The sequence below is a fragment of the Rhagoletis pomonella genome, unplaced genomic scaffold (assembly GCF_013731165.1).
Source record: "Rhagoletis pomonella isolate Grant_MI unplaced genomic scaffold, Rhpom_1.0 Rhpom_scaffold_00002, whole genome shotgun sequence".
Lineage (NCBI taxonomy): Eukaryota > Metazoa > Arthropoda > Insecta > Diptera > Tephritidae > Rhagoletis > Rhagoletis pomonella.
This window is the reverse complement of record NW_023458556.1, coordinates 16,695,906-16,707,248: the sequence shown is the minus strand read 5'-3', so window position 1 is coordinate 16,707,248 and position 11,343 is coordinate 16,695,906. Positions and strand designations below refer to the sequence as shown.

Here is an 11,343-nt window from a genome sequence, read left to right as displayed (position 1 = left end):
AAAATCCCACTAATCTTGCTCAACTGCCCCTAATGACCAAATTAGCAAAGCAATGAAGCCAATCAAATGTGTGCATAAGCCTAGTAGTCAGACGCTTTAAGAGCAGTTAAGCTACTTTATTATTTAAATTACCAGCTCGTGACTATGCCGGGGCATTTTTTTTCGTTCTAGGCGAAATACTAGTTTAACTATTGCTAGTAGTTAATTAGCAAAGTCATAAGTTAGTTAAGCTTTATAGCTGTATGCATTTGTAAGTGGTTTTATTTTTATTTTTGTTTTCGCTTTGCATTTTTCCTCATACATACGCTCCTCAACCTTTTTTTTGTAGATTCCCATCACCAAGTTGAAGAATACACACATTTTGAAGGTTTCTTTGGATCCCGATGTGACCGCCACCGAACGTGAGTTGAAGGCTTTGTCTGAATTCTTTACACAATCCTGCCTGGTTGGCTCCTACTCGCCATATCCTGAAACTGACCGTCTGCTGAGTGAGTTACTCGCACTTAAATAACTCTCATTGCCTTACAAATTTTAATACTCATACCACTCAAACCACAGAAAAGAAATACTCCAACTTATGCGAACTATGCGAAAAACCCGAGCAGTGCAACTACCCTGACAAGTTCTCTGGTTATGATGGCGCAATTCGTTGCTTGGACAAAGGCAAGGGTGAGGTAGCCTTCACCAAGGTGCAATACATCAAGAAATACTTTGGCGTAAGTGTTTAAAACTAAATGCAAGCACACATATAGGCACATTCTATCTCATTATTAATCCCTTTTCAGCTCGCACCGGGTTCCACTGCCGAAGGTGACCCCTCCGAGTTCGAATATCTCTGCGAGGATGGCAGCCGTCGCCCAGTCACCGGGCCGGCTTGCTCTTGGGCTCAACGCCCATGGACTGGCTACATCTCAAATGCTGATTCAGTAAATGGCGAGCAGAAATTACACAACTTACAAAACCGTTTAGAGAAATTCTTCGAAAATGGCTTACATGCTGAGAACAAGCTGGCAGCAGAACATTTGCTCATTAATGAAAATGCTGTGTACCACAGCAAACCAGAGGCCGTCGAACCAAAAGTGTACCTGGAACGCGCCGGCTACAAGGATGTCATCGAACGCGATGGCAGCGCCATTCGAAAGATGCGTCTCTGCGTGCAGACCGACATTGAGTTGGCCAAATGCGATACGATGCGTCGTGCAGCCTACTCGCGTGACATACGTCCCGAATTGGAATGCGTGCAGGAGAATGATTGTTTGATTGCCGTAAAGGAGCAGAAGGCAGACTTGGTGGCACTGCATGCCAACAACTACAAAGAGGCGCGCGATGACAAACTCAAGCCGATTGTTTATGAAAGCTACGGACCCGATAATGTCTATGTGGCCATCGTAGAGCCGAGCGCCAGCAAGGATGTGCAAAAGTTGCCAATGTAAGTTGCCGCGTCATCTTTTGTTTTTTTTTTTAATTACCATTACTCAATGTACTCAATGTTCTCTCCCTGTGCAGCAACTTTGATGCACAGAACGAACGCGCTCATAAGGCGGCGGTCTTCTTGAACAAACGTCGCAACATAAGTCCCTGTCAGACCACCCCGTCCACTGACAAGAATCTCATGATTGTACACTCCAGTGAATTGGAGCAATACAAGAACAAGCAATTGGTTTGCCCCTCATTGGAAGTGAAGCCGGTTACTGAGTATCACACCTGTAATTTGGAAGTTAATTTGCCGATAGCAGTCTTCATTCGCGAAAGCATGACGCCTGTTGAGCAGGAAACCGTTAAGCATCTGTTTGTTTCGCTTTCGACCAAATTCGGCAAAGGGGGCAAGCTGTCCGATGTTTTCGCCCTGTTTGGCCCCTACGAGAAGGATGCCAAGAATGTATTGTTCGATGTGAGTTTCGAAAAAGTGGCTCGCATAGCTTTGATTTTTTTTTGATATTTAACTTTTTACTTCTCATTTCAGGACGATGCTACCGAATTCGTGACTGAGTTGAAGAATCCCAACACCAATGAGCAAATCTACAATGACCTCAAATGTGATACAAATGCCATTAAGCGGCTTTAAAATTCTAATCAAAGCAGAAAATAAAATCATCAAAGCATTATTTTAAGCTTTCATAATCGTTAAACTACTCGAATAAAAATTTTCACCGAACATTAAAAATATGTTTACTTGTTGAAGCTTTTAAATAATACTTGGAAAAGAGGGAAGTAGCTTTTAATGTATGAATGTTATGGTCCATGGACTTAGCGATATGCGGCAGCCCCTTTATCCCATTCATTTTGCTGCGGTGTAGAGTGAGAAGTGCTCGATATTCGGCTAAAGAGCGCAGTAAAATCGACACAGTTATTTAAATAGTAGGTGATGAATTAGTCTTCGAGTAAAAAATTTATACACTTAAGGCCCCCACGAATTAGTTGAGCTGGAATTGACCACATAAAAATTGCTACCAAAGAAAATGTCTCAAAAGATCTGCAGTGTTAACTATTCACCTGGGATATAAAGCGATTGTCATCATCCTAGTACGGGATATGCAAAGGACGGGGCATTTCTCAAACACATATGGCGCTAACTTTCATCAATAAAGGAATGTAACGTAAATGTTTTGGGTGTAACGGAGAGAGACACCGCGACCTAGAAGATATTTTGTATCCCTGTGATGGTTGCTAACCCTGACGGCGCAAGATATTATTAGCCTCCCTTCTAAATGGTAAAAGGTTCTTGGTATACGCTTTCCTAACCTTAAGGGCATCGACTTTGGAAGAACTGAAGCATTGCAGTCTTAGTCTGGCCAATGTCGGACAATCACACATAATGTGTTCCGACGTCCCCTCTTCTTCAATCCGGTGCATGTGAGAGCGTAGATGATTTTTGCCCGTCAGATAGCCAACAAGCAACTTGAGCCGATATCTGTTCAGCGAAAGGATAACCAAAAATTCTGGCCTGTCTAAGGCGCCCTCCCTCTCCCGAGTAATTACTGCGTTCTGAGTTTACCCACGATTCTATTTCAAGGTTCGAGGAGGACGGGCGATGAGCGTAAAGGAAGGGTAATTCGTAAAATCAGCTGATATGGTATGCACGTCCCGTTGATGGCGAAACGCGACGCGTGGCGATACCAAAGCGTGATTCGAAAGGCGATTTTTTTTAGCGGCGTAGAACCCAAAATTGAAATAAAATAATGACATTATATAATATCGAACTGAAAATTGACTTTATTAGAAACTATCGATAGTCGGCATCATAGATCGATTGTGCTATGGACACTTCCTTGTTTGAATATAATTTCGGCATGGCTCGGATGTAACGCATTCTGTAAGTTCAATATTCGACCACATGAATTAATATACTTAAAATGAACATTGCGGACTTAGCATACTTCCCTTATTAGTAATAAAAGCTTACAAACACAGTTTATTTAGTGAATATTCTCTGAAAACTTTGGCATTGCATAAAAAACTTCGCTACAATGGGAGTATTCTCTGAGCCTTGCAAAGCCCTTGCACGCTGCACGGATTGCACGGTTTGCAAAGCTGTCTTATACGAAAACCGCTTTTTGCCGTGCAATCTGTGCACCGTGCAAGGGCTTTGCAAGACTCAGAGAATACCCCTAATGTGTTTTCGATATAATGGGTTCCCAGACTGGCCTCATAACTAAACAAAATGTTGGGATAAAACTGTTGGTTGAATTTCAGTTGATTTTATGCACATTGACCGAAAGTACTCGCAAATTTAAAGTGTCAATCATGTTTTTGCAAGATCCGTCTGAAGTTTGCATGTCGGTGCAGCTCCATCAATACTGTTACAAAAATTTGTGTGTATGTATTTCGTCGCTAATGTAAGCATACATTTGTTATCGCAAATTGAATAGTCAAATCTTTTAGAGAAAATAACTACGATTATTATTTTTTTTTTTCAAAATTACTTTAACTTTATTAATGTTGTTGTTTTCACCGCTGTTGGAATATATAGTATGTATTATGTTTATGCGTTTATTTGTACTCCTCGTTATAGTGAAGTACTATACATCAAACAAGAACATGTAACTCATTATTTAGATTCGTTATGATAATCATTTGGTAACAACTTTTTTTCAATCGATTGCTTAGTAAGTATTGGAGGTGACCAAGTTTTTGAAGGCAGGCAAAATTGTTTATAAATTGATAAAAAAATAACTGCATATAAGAAGTTTCAGATTAATGGTGGCTCCTTGGAGTCTAAAGGATGCCCACGAAAAAAAAACTTGCTCGCGAGTAGGAGTTGCAAACGCGAAAACAAAATTTTAAAACGTTAAGGCTTAGGCTAGAGAATAGAGCGCGAGCGATTAATCACCATTTGCCTTTTTTGCCGATTCTTGGCCGATCATTTGAACTTTATTTTCATATGTACATATGCACCTTATTTCAGGTAAAATCCACTTTTCTTGCTTCAGATTTTTTTAATTCGAATTTAGTTCCCTGTATTAATTGTTTTTTGTTTTGATCATTGTCTTTTTTTGTTCAAATTTACTCGGAGAAAACGCAAAACGTAACTTTTAAGATCTTTTACATATCGCACACCGTCTTCAAACGAGGCACAACTCAGAAAAAACTGTTGGTCTATTTTTTTTTGCATAAATCAATTCGTAGAATTTTTCTTAAAATTAATGCAAATATTTTTTTCTTCATGATTATATTCTTACTAGAAAAAGTGTGTGTATCAATTGCGTTGACCGTACCGTAAAAAAAGTTCATTGTACACCCCTGAGTCTAAAGTATAAAGCAATTCGATATATCAAACTTTAAGATCCGACGATTTATAATAGTGGTTATCATAACTATATGACACCCACATAGCGACAAGTTTTGACTACATATTTTTTATTAAATATTTAATTTTAGTTATTTTTCTATAAAGGAAGTTCTTTCTGTAACAAAACCCATATACATAAATACAAGTTTGAACGTTTGCACACTTTGTGAAAGTTTGAAGTGGCCAAAAAATAGCGTTGATTTTTGCAATTTTTTTATGACGGTATTTTGGATGTTTGTCCTACAAAAAAAAATTTTCTTTTAAAAATTTTTTGTTAGTTGCTTCATTTCGGCCACTGGATTGCATTTTTTTTTATTCGTTACCTGATTTCGGGCCTATTGGATTACAGTTCCAAATTGCTAGTCATTTGCAATACTTTGCATATTTTGTACTCTGAATTGTTCTTTTTTTTGTTAAAAATGGAATTTTTTATAAATGACTAGCAAACTAGTAAAAATTCTACCTTGCATCTATTAGATCTAGATTAGCGTGCGTCACCCTCCATACAAAAAAAAAAAAAAATGATACTGCTTTTCCATCGGAATTATACAAATTAAATATTATAATTTTTTTTCATAAATAAAATCACCTTATAGGATAGAAGAGTTTAAGCTTAAAAGGTCTGCATAAAAATGTTTAAAAATTCAATAAACGGAATCAAAAAAAGTCGGCTCAGCTCCCGATTTTTTTTTTGCAGCAGTGTCATAGCCTTTATCCACCACTGCAGTTAAGAGCTTATATAAGTTCCAATAATTTTGACATGGTAAAAGATCTACTTGTTAGTTTTTGATCTGTTCCTTTCGTTTACTTGTACTTAGTATGAGCAATTACCGCCTTTGAGTTGTAATCTCCTCTTTCCAATAGGCATAAACTGCAGTTAAGACTTGGTGGAAATGATCTATTAAAATGTATTAAATTTTACAATTCCTGTGGAAAAACTTCAATTTTTTATGCGGCAGCCTAATGTACATACATACATATTGAATACACTAGATATAAGGCTTTAAGCTTTATAATATGCATCTTTCCCTATAAATTTCCGGAATTTATTGACATTTTGTAAATATTTTATAAACTGCTGAAGTTTTAATTAAATTAATAATAAAACATGTATTTTAATTATAAAGAAATGCACGCAAAGATTGCTTTAGAAGTTCATTATTCATGTAAGACTGCAAAAATCCCTAATTAGTCATGAATAACAGGAGAGACTAATCATTATATAAATAGGCAATCATGTTTCCTTTACACCCCTTTTACGGCTAAACTATACTTCTAAGGTATAAACAGTTATATATCATTAGAAAGGTATTTTGATGCTGATGTGCAGGCAATTTTTAAAATTTCAAATCAGTTTAAAATAGAGCGAAAAAATCAATTCAAAAGTCACACCAATACCAATGCACACATGTACATGGTTGGGGCGGAAATGCCCCCTAAATGTATGCTTTAATATTGATAGCGAATTAAAGAAACGTGCTAAGCAGCAGTTCAGGAATAAAATGTATGTATGTATGTACATGAATAGATTAGACTCAAACAAGGAAGAAGGTAAAGTTGAGTATGGGGAAGAAGAAAGTGATAAATACAGAAATTAAAATAAAAGTAAAGAAACCTAGATATAAAGACAAAGAGGAAGGAAAATTTAAATACCTAACCTAATAACAATGGTGGGGGTGAATATGTAAATGAAGAAAAGAATGGACATATTTAGATCAGGATAAAGGAAAAGATAAAGATGAAGACCAAGACGACGAAGATGAAGATGAAGATGAAGATGAAGATGAAGATGAAGATGAAGACGAAGATGAAGATGAAAAAAACCACAACTTAACCCCCACACCGTAGTTCACCACACTTCAACTCTCTCACCACACCTTAACTCACCACACCTCAACTCACCACACCTTAATTCCACACACCTAAATTCACCACACCTTAATTCACCACACCTCAACTCACCACACGTTAACCCCCCACACCTAAATCCACCACACCGTAATTCACCACACCTCAACTTTCTCACCACACCTTAACTCACCACACCTCAACTCACCACATCTTAACTCCCCACACCTAAATTCACCACACCTAAACTCACCACACCTAAAGTCACCGCACGTCTTAAGCCCACCACACCTGAATTCACAGCGCCGTAACTCCCACACCCAATTCCACCACATCGCAAACCACCACACCCAATTTCCCCACATGACATGATATCACTTTATGTGGCATCAATGACATTGCTTTAATATTGATACTGAATTTAAGAAATCTGCTAAGCAGCAGTTTAGAAATCAGATTTACGAAGATTAAGATTCATGCAAGGAAGAAGGTAAAGTTGAATATGTAGAAGAAGAAAGGGATAAAGGCAAAGATTAGAATAAAAGTAAAGAAACCTAAATACAAACGAAGGTGGATATGAAGATGAAGATGAAGATGAAGATGAAGATAAGGATAAAAATCTTAACCCCTTAACTTTAACTCATCTTAACTTAAAAACTTACTCCACCTGAGCTCACCACACATTAATTCACCACACTTTAACTCCCCACACCTAAATTCACCACACCTCAACTCGCCACACCTTAACCCCCGCACCTAAATCCACCACACCTAAATCCACCACCCTTAATTCACCACACCTCAACTTTCTCACCACACCTTAACTCACCTCAACTCACCACACCAAAATTCACCACACCTTAATTCACCACACCTCAACTTTCTCACCATAACTTAACTCACCACACCTGAATCCACCACACCTAAATTCACCACACCGTAACTCCTACACCCAAATCCACCACACCGCAGCTCACCACACCCAATTTCACCACATGACATGATATCACTTGATGTGGCATCAAAGGCAACATCATTTGGCATAAAATGAACCAAAATAAATAAGATTTAGATAGAGGTGAAAAAACGGATAAAAAGGAAATACAACTGAAGAGTGTGCGATGTTATATTGTGGTGTGTTATGCTTCATATGTTATGTTATTTATTCTTATGTTATGGTTATGTTATGTTATGCCAAGTACTAAGCTAAACTCCCCTCCACTTAACCCATTCCAACTAATGTTATTTTAGCTCATTCAACTTACATAAACTATCCTTAATTTTATCGGTTGAATTTCAACCGCTGGGCGAACACTAGTGACTTTAATTTTGCAGTCTTTAGTCAAAAATGTGATTCATTGGCTGCAGTTAAAAGTGTTAGTAAATGAATTTGACTGCAACGATTTGAAATCACTTTGTTGCTTTTTAATTTTCATACATCCTTAAAAAAAAAAAACATTAAAAATAAAAAATAAAAAAACAGTAAAAATTTATCAATATGTGGACACCCACATGTGTAGCCATGATAAGCACCAAAAGCTTGTTCCAGCGCCATAATAACACAGCTTTGCCGTCAACCTTAGACAAATTAATAGGCTGCAACGAAGGAAAAACTTTGGTGGCGCACCACACAAAAAAAAATAAATCATATTAATGTTAAAATAAATCTGATATCATTTATGTGTTATATGTTATACGTATGTATGTATGTATGTATGTATTTATTTTATTCAATCATAGTTTTCTAATTCAAATTAATTAAAATAAAAAAGTATTCCGTATGAAACTAAATAAAGGTACATTAGTTAATAAACTAAACAAACATTTACAAATTAAAGTTTTAGCGTATGTAAAAAAGGAAAATCAATTTTTAAAATCGTCGCTTTGAAAAAAATCTTTGAGGAGTAAATATCAAATGGAGCGCAACAATGCGACTAGCGCGTCGAACCCAAACGAACGCTTTCGTATGCTTCATCATTTCTTTTTGTTTATTTATTTATTTTAAACGCTTCCGAGGCGCCTGCCGATGCTTTATAAGTGCATACTAAATTCGCCAGATTCTAGTCGGTATCATCTTGCTGTCGTTGACAGTCACATTTGGGCATTTGTTCCGATTCCTCCTCCGAGTAGTCCTCATCGTGTGTGTGCGTCACGCTTTGCGGTGTTGGCGGACGCGTATGCGGCACTGTGGAATTGGTTGTACCAGCCGAATTCATTGACTGCAAAAGAGTAAAATGCATTTATTGGGTTTAATTTGTTAGCAAAAAGTACATTACAAATTTTAACTTAGGCAGAATAAAGATACAAATTTTGCGGGAAAATAAATACGAATGCGCGCCAATTTAACAAGTTTTGGCTATTTTTCTTTTATTTAATTTAATTTTTATTATTTTTATACACAAGTATAGCTCACTATTTAGCAAAACCCATGTAAGTGAAAATTTCAAACTTTTCGCTACAAAAATACTCAAACATCAATATATTCAAGGAAGCCTGGAATCGGCATTCCACCAAATTTCTTATCTCTCCACCTCCGTAGATAATGTCAATAAACAACATTCACCAACCTTAATTTCCTCAGCAAGCTTCTCAATTTCTTCGTCTTTGCAATCCGCACGTTCGAAGTTCGCCATGGCTTCCTGCGCCTTCTCGGTAGGTGATGAAATCATGCTTAGCGCACCACCATCCACACTTTCGTTCTTGCTGCGTGCACGTTGTATAGGCGGTGCCTCCATGTGGAATCGTTGCTCATGCGTTACTGTAGATTCGTGCGGCAGCAGCATAGCCGGTGCACGGAACATATACGAGAATGGATAATAATAGAGATTGAGGAAAGTTGCCGCATACAAGTCGGCATATCTGGATACTTGACTGGAGAAGAATGTTTGTCTGGAACCGGAACGGAATAGTGAGCCCATCATGCCGTAAGCCATGTCCATTTTATGGGTGACATCACGTATGCTTGAACGCAATTTTGAAATGTCCGGCTTTTCTTTAGCGCTCGAGTCCAGATTTCTGTGTGTTATTAATAGAGAGTAGTTTTGTAAATATTCGCGATATTTCTTAGATATTTTTATTTATTTATTTATTTTTTATTTACTTACTTGTACATATCACCCAACATAACATCCAATTGCTGTAACTCAGCAAAATACTGACACTTATCTGTCCATACATGTAATTCCTGCACCAGCTCGGGTACAATCAGGAATGTACGCCAACCACGTATCTTCTTCGACTTCAGAATATCACCAAAAATGTGATCACCGACATAGAGGACATCCTTGCCCTTGGCATTGATGAAGGAAGTGAACACCTCACATGAGCCACCGGAATAGACTTTGCCCGGCTGCAGTGGACCCATGTGTGTGCCGATTCTCAAGGCACCCGTTTGTGTATCGACTTGCCGGAGAATTGTACCTTCGCCGAAGAAGAGTGGTTTCGCTGCATCCACTACAATTACATCGAAGTAGGTTTTCCAATTGCGATGTGGCTCGTCGGGTCTCGCGCCATGCTCGAAATCGAATAAATACGACATAATGATGTTGGTGTATTTGTAATCGCTGTTGGTGAGTAAGAAGACCTTGGCACCAGATTCGCGTATGCGCGACAGCACCATGGGTAGACGGGGATCCTTTTTAACGTAGTAATCCAAGTTCTGCAAAGCAAGCATAGGAAAAAAAAAATTGAAGAGATTTTGCAAAGAGTAAGAGTATGGACTTACCTCGATTGTCTTCTGTTTTAGATTGCCTTTTATATGTACAAAATCGATAGCACGTCGTACATCTTGGAAAATTGATCTGAAGGACATGAAGAGCTCGCCTGCCTTGACACCAGTTTTTTCGCTGAAAAAGACGAACAAAAAGAAAAATTAATGTAAACGTTTTAAGCCAATAATTTTAAAATTTAATCTGGCTCGTTTTTTGGCTTTAAAACAATTCTATTAAACTAGCGCGCATTTACAATTCAATTAAGGAAATGTTTTAATGCGCTAAATATTCCTATCTTAACTTAACTGACGTAAATGTGAGTTGGGCAAATTGCCATATTTTGCGCTCAACGACTGACTTAGCAGCTAGCGCGTTGGCGGAAGCAAACGATTCTTCTTACGTCCTGTTCGTGAAAACTTCATTAGTATTTTTAACAACTTTAGCGGCACTTTTTAGACACAAGAAGATATGTGCGTATAATTCGGCGGTTATTTGCTTTTGCATTCTTAAAATGTTACTGCATTAATACGCCTCTCGGTTGCGAATATTTTTATACCCGAGCGCACTTATGCACAAGGTAATTTTCAGGCACGTTCTGTAATGCACTTCCCAAAAGCACTCGGAAGCGAATGGCAGAACCTACCTGTATAACTTTGTTCTAGGTCTGGGAGTTCTATCTGGATTTCTTGAATATCCGAATACTTGAATATCAGATTGAAAAATTTGAATATCAGTATATTAACTGGATATCCGAATAGCAAAATTAATGTATATTAACCGAATATCAGGATATGAACAGGATAAGAAAACAGAATGGATATTAAACGGATTTTGCCCGTATACAAGAAAATCCAAACGGATATCCGAATATGCGAATAGTCCCAGCCTTACTTTATTCGCATACCAAAATGCTCAGAATGAAGAGATAGTCGATTTGCCCATCCGTTTTAGTCCCCTTTCAGACACGGCAAGTCTTGCTTTCAAGTCTGCTCGTTC

General features: G+C 37.8%; 2 protein-coding genes across 7 annotated transcripts in view; one reads left to right on the top strand and one right to left on the bottom strand.

Annotated features, from left to right (window-relative positions):
- Positions 1-2,167, top strand: part of LOC118733156 (transferrin-like) — a 10,666-nt gene extending 8,499 nt beyond the window's left edge. The window contains exons 4-8 of the mRNA XM_036462430.1: positions 329-488; positions 559-716; positions 786-1,429; positions 1,507-1,891; positions 1,964-2,167. Coding sequence (XP_036318323.1) covers positions 329-488; positions 559-716; positions 786-1,429; positions 1,507-1,891; positions 1,964-2,065 — 1,449 coding nt within the window. The 3' untranslated portion in view covers positions 2,066-2,167. The remainder of the gene's footprint in view (positions 1-328; positions 489-558; positions 717-785; positions 1,430-1,506; positions 1,892-1,963) is intronic.
- A 6,201-nt stretch (positions 2,168-8,368) lies between these two features.
- LOC118733155 (cytosolic purine 5'-nucleotidase) overlaps positions 8,369-11,343 on the bottom strand; it is a 64,196-nt gene continuing 61,221 nt past the window's right edge. For 4 of the 6 annotated variants that reach the window (XM_036462425.1, XM_036462429.1, XM_036462426.1 and 1 more), the window contains 4 exons: positions 10,362-10,482; positions 9,742-10,295; positions 9,205-9,652; positions 8,370-8,856 (listed from right to left, as the gene is read on the bottom strand). In XM_036462425.1, coding sequence (XP_036318318.1) covers positions 8,698-8,856; positions 9,205-9,652; positions 9,742-10,295; positions 10,362-10,482 — 1,282 coding nt within the window. In that variant the 3' untranslated portion in view covers positions 8,370-8,697. Of the gene's footprint in view, positions 8,857-9,204; positions 9,653-9,741; positions 10,296-10,361; positions 10,483-11,343 lie in introns of all 6 variants that reach the window. The other 2 variants (XR_004992205.1, XM_036462427.1) reach the window with 2 other exon arrangements.